Below are 16,850 nucleotides of genomic sequence, written 5' to 3'. Positions count from 1 at the left end.
CAAAAAAACACAAAAAAACAAAACAAAACAAAACCCCAAACACAACCACCTCCACTTTCACTGACAGTAAAAGGCAGATCAAGGCAGAGGGAAAGAAAAGTCGCCTTCATTTCCACATACATAAGTGTAGAATTAGGCAGGATATTATTTTCCAGGACAATCCACCTCTTTATAACCTCGATATATTTAAATATACTAAAGCTTAAATGGTCTTGAGTGCCAACTATACTCCCCAAATCCACACCCTTAGAAAAAAAAAAATAATAGTTGCTGTTCAGCAAACATATGATCATCTTCACTAAAGGTCTATTACATGCCCAAATATTCCTATGAAAAAAATTAAAAAAAACAAAACCAACACAGTAAAAACCCTTAGAAGGTTCTTCCTTATTATTCTAGTCATATTCTTAGTTTTCATATAATAAGAATATGCTGGAATATATAATAATAAATGTATATACATACATAAAATATATATTATATATATCATATACTGGAATAAGAATGTGAAAAGAAAGATCTAGACCTGAGTATTCATACAATTCACCTGAATTAGGTGGAGAAGGGGTTGATGTCACCCCTAAAAAATCTGCTTTTACAAAACAAGACTTTAAAAAGCTACCATGGGCATTTTGTGTTTAAATTTACTATATCAAAGTAAACTTCTGTTTATTTTAAATTGCTTTCTCCACTAAATTACTTTTCCATAGGCATTTGGATGGCTGTGTTTCATGTAGGTAGCATCTCTAACATGGAAAAATAATTCTTATGGACATATTTCTCTCAAGGAAAATAAAATGCAGTAATTTATTTCTACAGAACTTTTCTGGAATATTTCTCACTAGAAATTTAAGTACACAAAGAGTTAGGAGAAATAATCTGGATATAAAGGGCTATTTCAGAAATCTATTTTAAAAATGTGTTTAAAACTGTGTGAAGTAAGTAGCATTTGGTTTTGGTTTCTTTTTTTCTTCCTATAACTTTATCCTTAAGGAACAAGAATTAAGAAAAGCACAAGTTTGGACCTCATCCAAAATATGAAAATAAAAAACTAAGGGAATGAGGGGAGCATATGTCTGAGTAATACTCCAGAAGTGTAACGTCCTTTTCTCTTCCACTGGGGACACATTCTTAAGCAAATCGACATCAATGGACAACTTTGTGAATCTTAAGAGGGCTGCAACCAGCTGATGAGGCCCCATAGAGTTCTCAAAAAACTGTCACAAAGGAGCCATGAATGATGGTAATGCTGTAGTAAAGAATATTACCAAGCTGGGGTGCAGGACTGACAAATATTTTGTCTGGGGAGCATTTCTGAGGCGCTTACCTCCTTTGAAGTCTCTTGGCGTCAGGATGAATGCTAGCTGTCCTGGGGCTGCCATCCCTTTGAGGGGAGGGAGATACAGATGAGCCCAAAGGTTCTCTTCTAAACACAAGTCCTTACTGCAAGCTGGCCAAAAGGTCCCTGCAATCAAAGAAATCATTGTGGTTTTGCATGTGGCGCATTTATGTCCTTTCATCAAGGTTTCTCAGCCATCTAACATGTTCAACCACAAAGGAAAAAGTAAAGGCATCTGCTGGGCAGCCAATGCACTACAAAACTAAGTAAAGAGAAGAACTGCTCATTCCAGTTTGGACTCTGTGAAGTCCATGAAAAACACAGGTAATATGACACTTCAGACTAAGCAGAGCCACCTCAGTATACAGTATTTTATGTATGTACACATGTATTAAAAAGCTGTCTGCCTTTGGAATCATTCTCCAATACTCTGAAACTCCTGCCTTCTTCGGGTCTCAAGAAAAAATGTCACATTTTAATTCCTAGACATACATACTAGTCAATTCTACTATCTAATGCAGCAGATACTCTTCAACAATTACCTCTTGCAATCACCACAGCAGTATACAATTAATCTTCAAATGCATCCTTTTTGCTATAAGCTAGTTGTAGCAGAGCTTGCAGAGCCACTTTTTTGCAAAAAAACCCACAACAATGAACGTTCTGTCACAGTGCTGAAAAAAGATTCCTTCTGCAGAGCATTTAGCAGACTTTTGTGTTTGCATGCCAACATGCTAAAGCCACAAGCTCCATGTTTTTCCTAATGTGAGTCATCTCTAACAGTGTCCATATTCACAGCCTCCTTGGCAGATTTCCTGGGCACATGCCCTTCCACCATAGAAATTATTCTTTATAGCCCAGCTGTCACAAGCCTAGGCATGTCATATTAAGCACATGATTTCCCAGAGCTGCAAAGTAGTGGGCAATCTGGATCTGTAACTTCTACCAAAGTATATTACAGTAGAAGCACACAGACATATATTTCTTGAATTGGCTGCAAAATCAGCTCCTAGCTAGTAAATTCAAGAAACTGGCAAAACAACACAAGAACAGCACACATTTCACTTCATAAAGGAATGGGTAACCACTACTTTGGAACACTAAATGTACATGAAACCATACTCTTCCCACATGTCTAGAGCTACTTTCCCTCTCCTTGCTTCATAACACAATGGTGGAAGAGTGAAAAATCCTGTCCCTTATCCTTTTAACTGTTACGTTTTTCATTCTTAGTGGGACTGACAGGATTCATCCTTCCCTTCCCTGTCCACCAGGTAAGTAAGTACTTCACTGCCTTATGGGGGAAAAAACCCTACCTGCTAACTGGGGTAAATCTTTTCCCAGGAAGTCCACTTACAGAGACACATGAATGAGTGACTTATATGGTCCTATGACATTCCCAACAGACCATCTACTCACCTCTTACAAATAGGCACCAAGAAGGCAAGTAGCAAAAAAAAATGTAACCCATAATCAAAGTGCCAAATGGAACTGAATTTTACTGAGTGACACTGGTTATTGATGAACTGTACAAGGTCTCAAAATTGAAAACTGGAAGCAAAAGCAAATCAAGAAATTGGAACCAAAAGTAAATTAGCATTAGTTCACAGAATTCCTTATCTCAGATAAATTGCACTACACCTAAAGCAGAACTAACAAAAGAACCTTGCAGACAATGAATACTGAGATTAGCAATTTCCCCTCCACCAAAAATGTCACCCTACACATGTGTATCTTAAACCTTCTTCACTGGAGTAGTTCACATCAATAAGACTCAGGAGGTTTATAATTACTCCCTTCTCTATACCAGAAACAAAATTCCAACAGCAAACACAAGGCAAAGGAACCCCTTCTTCTCCACTGTCCAAAAATACAATTGCACCAATGCTCACACCTGTTCCTATTTACCCATTGTATCAAATTAAATTCAAAATGAAAGTTACAAATCAGATTTACTTCTTAGCTCAGATATCAACTCATTTATCGGTTTAATCCCTTTTTTACCACTTACCACAACTCCCAACATCTGCTGCACCCCTTCTCTGCAGTGTATCAAGCTGTAACACTTTTCCTACCCCTTTTGCATTCTCATGTTATTAAATTCCACTACTCTCTTTACAGAACGCACATAGGCCAATCCTTCTTCAAAGCTCTTCCTACTAATGGCATTGTACACATACATCAACCCTACAATAGCTCAGGATCTTCAAGTCAGATTTCTGTCAAGCTCGTCGTTCCAGTTTCAAAAACGTAATTTTTCTGTAAACCCCTTATTATTTTCCACTTTTTGTCTTTACAAATTTTACCCTGACTCTAATTACTGGTAAAAACACCCTCTATTCACATAAATAATTTCCATTCTCCCTTCCTCTTTTGTTTTTGTTTTGTTCTTACAAGTTGCTGTTTCAAGGAACCGTTGAAGGAAGCAGAAAGGGAGAAAGCTCAGGACCTCCAAACAATCATTTTTATCCCAACTGTTACGCAACAGCTTAGAATTTAATAGTATAATGAAAGAACCTTAAGAATTTGTTTGAAAACTCTGGCTATTGAATACAAGAACTGCAATGTTTTAGAACTACTACAGTCCTTAAAACTTTTAACTGGGAAACTTCCCTTTTGAAGTTCAGTATTTCTGAGTCTAATCAACTTTTTCTCAAATAACAATTTCTGAAACTTCAGCATTCAATCATTTAAAAATTTTTACTAACATGTTTAGCAACATCCCATAATGTCCCTTAAGTGTAAAGAATGTGACTCTTCTGCTTTTATACCACTATGTACATACAGAGCACACAGACACTTATTCTAAGTCATTTGACCCAAAAAACTGTAGAAATGCCAAAGTATACTTAAGTAAAAGAAAGTTAATTGAGCAATACACACTACCTAACATTAATATTCAAGATGCAACAAAAACAATAACTATGTAAGAGCACCAGATTATGATGAACGTAAGTAAAGAAGTTTTCAATCAAAATGTTTTAGAGGTTCATGAGAACATAAGATCAATAGGCTGGCAGCCATCTGATGGCAGGACTAATCACATTCTAGATGAAAAGCTTTGTGCCAGGAAGCCTATCTGAGAAAAAAAATGGGGAACCAGCCCGCAAAACGAATGCACCTAAGCCTGGGCATAAATACATACATACACACACACAACTCTCTTTTTCAGCTCTACTGCTGGCTGATGGAAGAAGCTCCATAAACAATGTATTGGCAGTGGGCTTGCATAAAACTTCAGACTAATCTGAACCATCAGCGTACGATGCTCTAATCCTTAAGACAAAAGATTTAAAAATATCAAGAGGTAGTTAGTCCCCTGCCAACTCAGTGAGCTGAACCACTTCATTGAAAGTTCCAAGAACCCCAGTGGCCACTTGCAAGGCAGAGTTGCACCTCCCCTTTGCAGCAACAGCAGCAAAAAGCTTGCACCTCAATGCCACATTAACACTCTCTTTTTTATTATTTCAGAGGCCTGCAGCAAGAAGCGCAGCAGTTAACGCACAAGTTACAGAAAGACATTTGACACAAGACTACATGTGGTTAGAAAACAATGCTACGTCATCCTGATCTGTATAGTCAAACTAAATGCAGGACTTCATTTACAGCTCATCTAGAAGTAAGCCATTACCAAAAACTGTGGTACCTTTCCCCCACCTCCCAGTTTTTAGGCCACCCGAGTCTACCATTTTTTTATTTATACTTTTTCGCACCTGACCTAGCAGTTCTGTAGACACAAGGCAGAACTGGCTGATCTGTTAGTGTTCGGGGAGACTTGTTTCCCAGCTGAACCAAGTCACGATGCAGCCAACAGTTCCAACACAAGTTAAAAGGCAGGAACATGTAAGCAGGATGGGGAACAAGATACTGCTGCTACCTATTTTTCATACCTGTTACATCTGCCTAAAAGCAGGTACTGAGGTGAAATTACACACATACCATACAGAGATCAGCAATCATAGCAGTACGGAGGCAGCTTTTAAGGCCATCACAAGGACAACACAAACATATTACTTCCAATAAATGGTATTTTACATTAAGCTTTCTAAATTTTTATTTAAAACAAGATCAGAATAACATGATACAGTTAAACACTTCCACAAAACACAAAATATAGTTACTACAGACCCTGTTTTCTATGAGATATACTAGGTGATGCTTCACAACGTTGATTACTTGTACAGTAAGAACTACTTAGCCATAAAATGATGAAAATGCAGAACTGATTACACTGATGAACAGCAAAATTCTTGAAGTCATCATTGTTTACCAGTCAGATTTTCCAACAGATGTGAAAAAGTAGGGCAATACGATGCAGATTCCAGAAAGTGCTAATAATCTCTTCAACTGCTAAAGGAAAATACTGGAATTAACAAATTTCTAAAACTAGAATTCAAAACAGTACCTTTGAATAAAGACAATGCAAACAAGGGACTTTTTTCTCATTAATAGCACAGGAAATGACTACAGGGAAAGACAGAAGTAGTAAAGACTATGGACAACAAAGGTTCATCGTTCAAGGTAACATCTCTGAAATAAGAACCAAACTATTTTAATATGTAAACAGGACTTCACAGCAAAACAACATGACTCTAGAAACAGAGTTTATGGGTTCTTTGGCATCCTTTTGCCTTAGTCTTATTTATGGCTACTAGGGGCTCCACCAATGGAAGCTTTCTACTCGTTCTCTCAGTCAGTAGCCTGACAAGATCTGAGAGCCTATCAGCACCATTACAGGAACCTTTTTGCTACCTCCCTCTGAGCAGTCCAGCCAAACGTCACCCCCACATTTACTATGGACTAATGAAGGCAACACTCATTCAACTTCTCTGAAGGCTAGGGCTGCCTAGTGAGAACACAGGGTTACCAGCGCTTCAGAAGAAGAGTAAGCATACCAGAACACAGGCTGGCTCACAGGAAAGTGGACCTCATTTTGTTCTCAACATTGCCACAGTAACAATTTGCAAGCCCAGCCTTCCTTTTCTTCCAGCTGCAAGAATTCCTACAGGTGAAGACAATTCCTTCTAGCTTTGGCCAAGACAATGAAGAAGGCATTTCAGCACCTCAAGCCCTCACAAAATGCAATGACAACAACATGGCTGCAATTGAAGCAGGAAACATGAAAGATAGTTACACCTTTTTATTTTAATCCTGCTTAAATGAGTTCAGAGAAGGTACAACGGGACTAGGGAAGGATGTGGAGCACAAGTCTCATGAGGATCACCTGGGGGAGGTGGAGGAGAAAAGGAGGCTTAAGGGAGACCTCACTGCTCTCTACAACCACCAGAAAGGAGGTGGGAGTCAGTCTCTTCCCAGGTAACAAGTGACAGGATGAGAGGAAACAGTCTCAAGTTGTTCCAGGCCGAGAAATTTCTGCACAGAAAAACTTTTTCACAGAAAGGGTTGTAAAGCATTGGAACAGTAGTCACCATCCCTGAAAGCGTCCAGAAAAAGTGAACACATGGTTTAATGGAGAACATAGCAGTCACGGTGCTAAGTTGATGGCTGGGCCTAATCTTCAAAGGTCTTCTCCAACTTTAACAATTTTATGACTCTATGGTTCTAACGCGCATCCAAAGTTCAGGGACTGTAATTTGCAAAAGTAAGGTCTGCAAGGGCATGAGCTGCTGCTGTGGGGCTGGGCACAAAGCACAATGATGGATCATCAAGAAACTACTCACATGCTTCACTTCTCCCTGCACTGAGGTAGCAGCCCCTGCTGCAGGGGATTCTACAGTCTTAAAGTTAAGCAGGAAAAATCTGTTCCATCTCCCACCCCGATAAGCACAATGAAACCTGCCAAAGACTGCCTGCTATATCAAATGAAGATAGAATGCACCATGTCCATTGACTTCTGGCTGACCCACAGCACACATTTAAAGTCACATCAGTTCAGAGATGCTCGTCAATGTTAAAGTAAACCAGTAAAACCTGTAAAGCAAAAAAACATCAACTTTAAATTTACTGAAGTCCCACATAAACACCCACACTCCAAGTTACATTACCTAGAATATTTAACACATCTACATTAAAGTTCATGAGTCTCCTAAAGCATACAAGCTCAGGCTTCTTTAAATTCAGCAAACACTGATCTAAAAAAAAACAAAAACCTGCTAGTGGCATAAAACCCACCTCATATAAGCTGTTCCAATAGTTAAGCTGTCTTCCCTTTAAAACAGTGCATGAGATTACCAGATGAAGTTTGCTTATCTTGACCACTCATCTTGTCATATTTTGGCATAACTGATTAGAAAGCACTAAACTATCAGCACTTAAATACAGAAGGGCTTTCCTATATACACAGAGTCACTTCCAACCTTCTCTTGAAAAAACAAAACCTAGCCTGAACTTCAGTCATCCTCCAGAATACAGGCTTTCCAAACCTACAGCTACTCCTGAGAAGCTCTTTACTGACCTCATTGCAGTTTTCCAGCCCACTATGAACTGGCCATGTTATTCCAAGAAGGCTGTAACTGATCTTGTGTGTACCAAAGCCCTAACCAACACAAGACTTGCTACAGCTCAGCCACAGCACTGTTTACCAACCTCACATTCATCTCATTACCAAAAGTGAAACCACAGATTAATTTCACAATCACCATTTTTCATAAGTATTTTTTTGTTCTTGCTGGAGTTCATTTGCCAGAGCTCACTGTACGGAGTTCAGAGTTAATAAACTTCATTAAAGCACTTTTATTTTTTTATTAGGGTAAACTATGTCACTCATAATAGTTAACCAGAAGCTGTTTTCTGTGTTCTCCCTGTCTATAGAAACACCAGCTTGACTTTCAGCAGTAGGTATATTGCATCCTAGACATGAAATAAAAAGCCATACAAGTTTTACGTGACATAAAGCCTAAAGTTAAAATTACTGGCAACTATCCTTAATGAACCCTCTGTCACAGCGTCCTATAAACTTTTTTTAAAGAATTCTTAAAATACATTTACAAAATGAGAAGGTGTCTGTGTGAAATATAGGGGGAAATATAAGTCTTAGTCTTCTTGGGTCACTAAATTTAAACAGTTCAAAAGAGGGTATTCTCTGAAGCTCTAATGTATGCTAGAAAAATATATTTGAAGGATGAAGAAATACAAGCTTAGACACAACAATATTTTTTTAAAATACAGCAATATTTTTTTTAAAAACATACTACAAACTAGTTCAATACCAGTTTGGTATCACTTGCACCTAGTTATAATGGATGATGAAACTACTTATAAATTATTTGCTCTGCCATTATATACACATGTACAGAAGTCTAAGATGAGGAAATGAAAGGATTTTTAACATCTACATACAAATAAACACACTGATTTCAGCTTTTACCATAAACACTTATTAATCTAAGCTTTGAGTGTAATGTACACATACATACATGCAAAAAAGTCAAGGGTCTTTAATCTACAATATTTGAAATATATGAGCAAATTAATTTGCTCATATATTTATGAGCAAAATTTCAAAAACAAGTATAGGAGAAACAACCATAGAACCAAATCTAACTAAGCTCTTAAAAAATCGGTAAAGTAGAATGAGATGCAAAAAGCAGAGCTGACAAGCTTCTAGACTGAAAAAGTTTTAGAATAAGTAGCATAGCAATACTTCCTAAGAGTTCCAACATAGCAAAACTCCAAAGAGGGAGCAAATTTCAGCCAATTTGATAAGAAATTTTTAAAAACTTAACAAAACCAAAAGAATCCCTAATCCGTTACAAGGAAGAATGTGGATGCTGTTAACCTAAAGTCTAAAGAAGTAAATAGACTGAGAGAAGTTTAATTAATTAATTCTATAAGGATCTAAAAAGAGCTACTATTCTTCTGTCTTTGGAGCATTTAATCAGATCATAGAGGAGCAGATGAACCTTAATTTGGAAGACAGCAAAGAACACTAATACAGGTTTTTAACACACCATGGCAGATAAGGAACAGCAATCCCTGTAGATATCTCCACCCACGTAAACCATGAAGCTGCAATTTACTTTAGGAGCACTTTTTTTAAACTTTAGCTACTTACTATATCCTACAGTAGACAAAAACATTTTTTCCCAATAGAATGGGAACATCAAGCCATTGAATTTAAAAATACAATGCATTTAGAAAAGGGCATTTTCATTTCTGTTTTATAGAAATACATCTTGATTTCTGACAAAAAAGGTGTGCTTCAAATAAATTTTTATTCAGAATGACAACCTAAATTGATACCACTTCACTACTGCTTTTGCTCTGATTGCATGAACTCTGACCACAGCAAATGCACACAAACCTCCAACAGATGCACAGAACAAAGTCTAGAGGGAAAGCACGACTTGCTTTATGAGAGCAGTAAGTTGCTTCTTATTTAAGACTCATTGTTCTAAAGCCGCAATATTTCATATGAACTGATATGGCTTAGTCTCTGAATATGAAAGAAGAATTTGCTATAAAGCAAACATATTTCCAAAATATTCAATTAGGATATACAGAGAATTGCACAGTAAGAAAATTTAACAAGGCTTTTGGGTATATCACACTCTTCTAGGTAGAACCTAGAAATTAAACAGTGTTTTTAAAAAGCTTCTTGAACAAAGTAACTTTCATTAAATTGTAATAGATATTTCAAGCTGTCTTAGCATGTATATCATGCAGTCAGAACCAAGAGCTTGACAAGCTCTTCTCACATTATCTCAAGACAGCAAGAGGTCTCAGGCAAGGACAGCAGCATTATATAAGTCTTCTAAAATTTCAAGCAACAGGTTCCTGAACACACTGGCATATAAAATCACGTAGCTTAATGGAAGAAGGTGTGGAATAACACAGAAAGAATATAAAGATTTCTCAAAGACTGATTATTTGGTATATTAGAAAATAAACAAATATTAAAAACCTCAAGACCAAACCATTCTACCTACCTAGAGAAAGTATAGCAATTCCAAAAACATTTTCAATATGTCTTCCAAAATAATGAACAGAAAATTAAATTAAGGATTCCCTATAAACAGTGCCTCTTTCTATCCAACATCCACCAGAAACACGGTCAACACGCATGAGGCTGCACAAACTAGAGGATGATAACTGGTGAAGTGGCTGGCAATATAAACTGAGATCCTATTGTTTTCTTAATTGCTTAGTTCAAAGAAGTTTGTTCTGTGATAAGACATTATTATCTTTCTTGTAATTAGTGCTAAACTGTCCAATCACAGAAGAAATAATGTCTCCTAATCACTCAACACATGGAAAATAAATGTGTTGAACATTCTCAGTGACAGATTATCTGCACTGTCAGAAAGAGAGCTAAAAGATGGTCAGACCCTTAGAACTACATATGGCAGTCCTGGCTTCCAAATACAACAAAGACCTGCAGCAAATAAACTTAGATTTCTAGCCAAGAATATGAAGCAATTAATTTAAATATTAAAATAGCCCCTTGTGTGTGTGTGTGTGTGTGTGTGTGTGTATAAGTGATGACACATTATCTCTATGTGATAACAAGACCTGACTCTTATTTTAGAAAGCAAATAGAACTTCTACTTCAGCATCACCTAATAACCACCACACATTAATTTTTAACAGCATAAAGAAATTAGCTTTTTCTTTTGAAGACCAAACGTTCTGTAGCACCAAGTGTCTTACAAACAACACACATTTACAAAGAACTGAAGCAATGAGTACATGAGCAGTTGCACATTTTAATAACTGTAGAAAGAGCTGCACTTCTCTGCAAAAGTAACTGAGTCACACACAGCCAGTATTGGTGCAGTATCTTAGGAAGCTGACACAAGTTGAAAAACTCACAGGGTACTGCACTGAATAGAAAAAGGGATGTGGAAAGTATTAGAAGGTCCCCCTCACAACAATAAGCACAAGTATCCGTCCTGACACTTGGACCCAGACAAACTCATTCAGGGTACAGAGCCATACAATCTCTTCTCACCTTCCATTAGGAAAAGCAACCACTGCCATAACACCTTCAAAAAACATCAACATTCACTTAGTTCAAATTTGAACACTGGATTTTCTTTTTCAGACTCATTGTAATTATACATTTCTAAAACTAGTAAGACTTTCCCATCAGACTTTTTCTTATACTCTATTTCTTATCCTGTAAGAGCTGGTTTCTCACGTGGGCACAAATGACACCAAGGGTAACTAGAAATTATCACATTCAATTTCAGGGCTCTGGAGATGATGGTCAAGGGTCTGGAAGCCCAGGTAGTCTTCTCCTTGATTATGCCAGTTTGGCAAAACAATGAGAGGAGAAGTAGATGGATTTACATCCATTTACTTCCACCAGCTGTACCACTGGTGCTGGCAACAAGGTTTTGGTTTAGGACTCTGCTGATAGGAAGAGATGGAACCCACCTCATGAAACAGGTCACACAAGCCTTTGCGAACAGAATGGCCAACCTGGTGAAGTGAGCTTTGAACTAGGAAAAGCAGGAAAAGTGAAAAGACTGTATGACACTCCCTTCCACCTCTACTGAGACACAGACACACTCAAATACCTGTGTGAAGTGCTGGCACACCAATGAAGGCAGTATAGGGAACAAGCAGCAGGAATTTGAGATCTGTGTGCAGTCACAAGGCTTTGATCTCATTGCAACTACCCAGACATGATGGGACAGCTCACACAACTAGAATGTCACAGAGCAGGGCTACAACTGTTTAGAGCAGACAGACCAGGAAGGCACAGCTGTGCAGATGACATACTTCATTTAATTATCAATCCTTGACAGTGCAATTTCAAAAGTAGTAGAAGCCATGGGGAAAAATTTATCCAATTTACTGTGACTGATTAACTGCCTTCTGATACTTCCGAGATCAAACCTACACATAACATCTAAGTCTGGTAACAGGCTATCAAGTCTAAGGATCATTACCAAAGCCTTTCACTGGTAAGATATCCAAGCAAACTGGTTCAGAGCACAAGTAATGAAGGAAAATCTGTCTCTCACTTGAATCATGCATCTCCCAGATCCAGAAAAACTCCTTTTTTCTTTGGAAATTAACTGGCAATCTCAGAAACACAGAGATAAAGCAGGGTCCCCCTTTCAGAACCTTCATGTCTTAGCTGATAAAGAGAATACTTATACAAAAGTAAAAGCAGACTGAATTAAAGTATTTTCTGACTACTTCTAACTACAAATCCTGCAAAGACAACAGTCTCTTATCTAGATTCTCATCTTACGGTCATAAAAGAAAGAGCTTTGTTCTGGGACAGGAACAAAGCCTGCCCAAGGAATAAAATAATACCAAAAGCTTCCAGATATTGCCACTAGCCTCAAGATGTAATAAACCATTACATCCATCCAATTATAAACAATAACAAAAAAAAGAAAACCTTAACAAAAGAGCAAACTATCTGGCACACTTCAAACTGAATCCTGACAATAATAATATGGCAGTGGGAGGAAAGCGAAACAGATTCACAAGACAGTTAACAGAAACCCCTTCCATCATTAGCTCCACCTATGTCTAATGTGCAAAATAATTTACTTTCAGATTTTTTAATTTTTAAATCATTCAGACCCCAAGGCTAGGTTCACTCTCCTCAAAAGGACAGCTTAAGAGTTTAGAATGATCAGGAATCAAACCTTGACAAAAAATTTCAAGCTTCACAAAACAATTGATATTAATTGCTTTTAATGTTTTGATAATTCAATTCAGACTTAGGGTGAATTTTTTGAACTTAAATAGCTTAGTAATAAGAGAATATAAATATATTAGACCTCAACAAACTCATGTTTTTAAAGGTTTTTTTTTGTACAGAAATAGCAACAGACAGACATTTTTCCTATTAAGTTCTGTCCCATACTTCACAAAATACAGTAACTCATTCTTTCTTTAGAGTTGAAAGAACAAAAATACATTTTTCTTCAACCGAAGTTTAACAAACCTCACCAACAAAAACAGGCACAGCTGGATAGCCTGGAAAAGAACTACTTGTAAAATCAAATTGCCACCATCTGTGACTATCTTACCTTTAAATAGGATCCATAATATTTAGTTACATAAGGACTGTCACACTGACTCAACACTGTGATTTCTTGTTGGATGTCTTCTATTTCATCTTCTGCTTCTTCTAGGTCAATAATTTTTATAGCAACAACTTTCTGAGTCCGATTGTCAATTCCTTTAAAAACTTCACCAAAAGACCCCTTACCAATTCTCTCCAGTTTCGTAAACAGTTCTTCTGGATCTGCCTTCAGAGTCTGTTAAGAAGAAATTAAAGAGAAAAGTCACTCGATATTTGTAACACAAAAACAAAATGTGGTGTCTTTAAAGGCAACAAACACGTCTAATTCCGCATATTCCAATTTATCTAGATACCGTTTTCTACCTACATAATTGTCATGTTCTTTCTAAATCCCTTCTATGCACACAATGATATGTTTATGTTTTGCTGTATATAAATAACAAATTTAACACTGTCTGTGTGTCAGGGTTTTATCCTATTCGGCAACAGAAAATGCTGCTACCTCAATTTCTTTTTCTTTGCCAATAAATAGTATCCAGAATGAAAGATCATTACAAAGATTTGTTTTTTATTCAAACCAAATAAATCAAACACTACTACCAATAAAAGCAAGCCTTTTGTCTAACCTTTTCTCTTGAAATTGGCTCCCTCCTAGATCCCAGAATCCCTCTTTCATATTTTTTCTTGTATCTCATCCTAAGGATTCCATTAATCTCCTTCACTGCACAGAGTACTACTTCCTTTTGTTTGATACAACAATCTTCCTCAATTTTCTCCTACTAAGGATCACCTACATAAATAGCCATGCTTCCTCCTTCTCCCTGATGCCAAGGTTTTCGCTACCAGGATTTATTTATCTTTTTCTTATTCTCTCAGTAGCATAGTCATTCATTCCTAAAAAACATCCTGCTTCCAGCTTTCTTGATTTGAGCAGTCACATAAAAGCCACAAGTGCTCACCTAAGCATGCAAATGTAAGATTTGGGTGGACTGTGCTGCCACATTTGTTTTTTCTCCACTATCAAGTATTCAGCTCCCTACTGCTACTCAGACTTCTCACTTTCAGTGCACAGATGGTAAGTTCCACAGTATACCTTCTTAATCTAAACATGGAGCTTCACTAGCTAACAAAAAAGACATACATTACAACTACAGGGGGGTTGGACTGTATGACCTTTAAATGTCTCTTTCAATTCAAACTATCCTATGATTAAACTGGAAAAGTCAGAAATAGAGGGAATAGTTGTGAAATGAAGAAAGATAGGATAGGATTATTTAGAATCTTGCCCTTAAGAAAAAAAATAATACTTTAAAAGACTTGTGTTTTTAAAAGATGACACTCATGCTAGCTAAGTGGAAATACATCATTGATATAGAAAAAAGGTTCATACAAGAAGAATTCAGTAATGCCTAAATAAGCATGAAACCACAGTTTATACATAGCCCAACTGCGTAGCAGCCTGAAGAGGGGAAGGAGAAATTCTAGGTTATCACTGACAAGCACTAAAACAACATTTCATTTAACATTTAAATTTAGCTTATAAAGCACCTCTCACCTATACTTTTCTGCTCTCACATCTCAAATATTACATAATTAACCCATACAGCTGCAAGAGGAAGATAACCTAGAACATAGTTTCTCTGGAGGTATCTAAATTTCATAGCTGAAAGAGGTGTTTTGAGGACCAGGTAGCTGGGACTGACTGAACACAAAGATAAAATGCTCTGAGAACCGAGTGGGTTTATCATCATCTGGCACAAACTGAGAGTACACAACTAGTTTTAGTACTTTAAAGTCAGCTATAAAGCATCACAGCTTTCAGATAATCATTCCAGGAACACATCGCCAGTGAGATCATCCCAAAGCAGAAACACTAAGTGCACCTACTGCAAGACTTCACCAGCCCCAAGAAATTCCCCCTGCTTTACATCTTACTGATCCATCCTCTTATCCAAAGTTTTTAGAAACAAACATAAGGGCATGGGGTTGCATCACTCTTTTGCCATTAAAGGAACAGAGCAAAAGATCCACATCACTTCCACGGAAAGCACCTTGCTCCTCCTTTAACTTCAATGTAATGAGAACAACATACTATTACACACTATCAAATATTACATACAAAACGTATCTATATATGTATATAAATGTATCTTCCACTTGGAAACCAGACCCGGGCACTTCATGGTCTCCCACAAACAGCCATCCCTTAGCTGCACAGTAACCCTTACCAACATTTCCAGGGACATAATTTCTAAGAGATCACAAAATTACAAACCAAATTATGCTTACAGTTCTTCTCTTGCCTCAGAGAATGCTCTGCTGTCAGTATTCAAACCAGCCATCTCTGAGAACTCTTCATGAATAAAAATACCCTTAACACCTGCATCAGAAATTTTCCCTTGTGGAAAACTATCCATCTATGCTTTCATACATTCTGTGTTGGAATTCGAGAGGATGTGCTGTAGAGAGCTGTGCACACCTAATCCATCCACAGGAGCCTTCCAGTTCTTCATTAGCCACAGGAATCTGAGCATTAAATCATTACAAAGGCATCTGGGTAAGCCACAAACCAATCCCAGTTGCAGCTGCCTAAAAAATTTCATTTCTCACCTCCTGAGACTAAAATGCCAGCACCGCTTAGTTGCAGTGCACTGCAGTTGCTCACATGGAGAAAATGAAACAGCTACCTGTCAGCAGCTTTTTTAAGTTCTGCTGGCTGTATGTATACACCCCCTATTTTCCCTCTTCCCCTTAACAATCTCTGACTATCATGTATTAAAGCCCCTTGATTCACAACACCACAGTCTTCAGAGACTTTCAGAAACCTCGCAGTTTCTTTTTTACAGTGCAAAGCTCTTCGGATTCTGGTGTTAAGTTGGCAGTTTTATAAGGTAACTGTAAAAGAAAATTAACAATTACAGAAAAGTGACGAAAATAACTGTTCCTGGAAGACACAAGAAGAAGGGAACAACTGTTTGATTTTTTTATAATCAAAATTTTACAGCCATTTTGAAATGCCAGTTGCTCAGTAATAACAGGACTTAACGGGATCAAAATCAATATCAATAATAATGTTATTTCAGAAGTTTCCTGTGAAATTCCTAAATAGTAAACAAACAAACCTTCCCTTCCCAGTTCACAACTTTTGTAAATTAATTCCTTTGTTCTAAAATGTAATAGTTGCCATTCCTAAATTTTCTTCTGAGCAACAGTAGGTAGCAGTTGTTTCAAAAAACCTGAACAACACACCCTTCCTCTGTAAGAAGTTCTCAGTTTTCTTCTCGGAACACCAGGTTTAAAGTGAGAGCCTTAAACTACTGGCAACCTGTGTTTTTGCAAAAACTAAGAGCTGGTCTCTTTAATGACCTGCTGTCCTTCAAAAATAAAGAGATCAGGCCTCCATATACATAATCAACTGCTTGAATCTGAAAGTACATGAGTGGCCAATTCCCACCCATTTTTCCAAGATCACATCTGGAAAGGATTCTTGCCAAATTTGCTTTTGCTTGGTTTTGTAAATACTTCCAACAGAGACAAAATAAACAAATAGCTTTATAA

General features: G+C 37.3%; 1 protein-coding gene across 5 annotated transcripts in view; it reads right to left on the bottom strand.

The window, feature by feature from the left end:
• Positions 1 to 16,850, bottom strand: part of STK24 (serine/threonine kinase 24) — a 52,231-nt gene that overhangs the window by 25,687 nt on the left and 9,694 nt on the right. For 2 of the 5 annotated variants that reach the window (XM_058829090.1, XM_058829091.1), the window contains exon 2: positions 13,297 to 13,527. In XM_058829090.1, the coding sequence (XP_058685073.1) occupies positions 13,297 to 13,527 (231 nt within the window). Of the gene's footprint in view, positions 1 to 1,327; positions 1,466 to 13,296; positions 13,528 to 16,850 lie in introns of those variants that run through there. The other 3 variants (XM_058829092.1, XM_058829093.1, XM_058829094.1) reach the window with 3 other exon arrangements.

The sequence above is a fragment of the Poecile atricapillus genome, chromosome 1 (genome assembly GCF_030490865.1).
Source record: "Poecile atricapillus isolate bPoeAtr1 chromosome 1, bPoeAtr1.hap1, whole genome shotgun sequence".
Taxonomy (NCBI): Eukaryota; Metazoa; Chordata; class Aves; order Passeriformes; family Paridae; genus Poecile; species Poecile atricapillus.
This window is presented reverse-complemented; position numbering and strand designations above follow the sequence as displayed.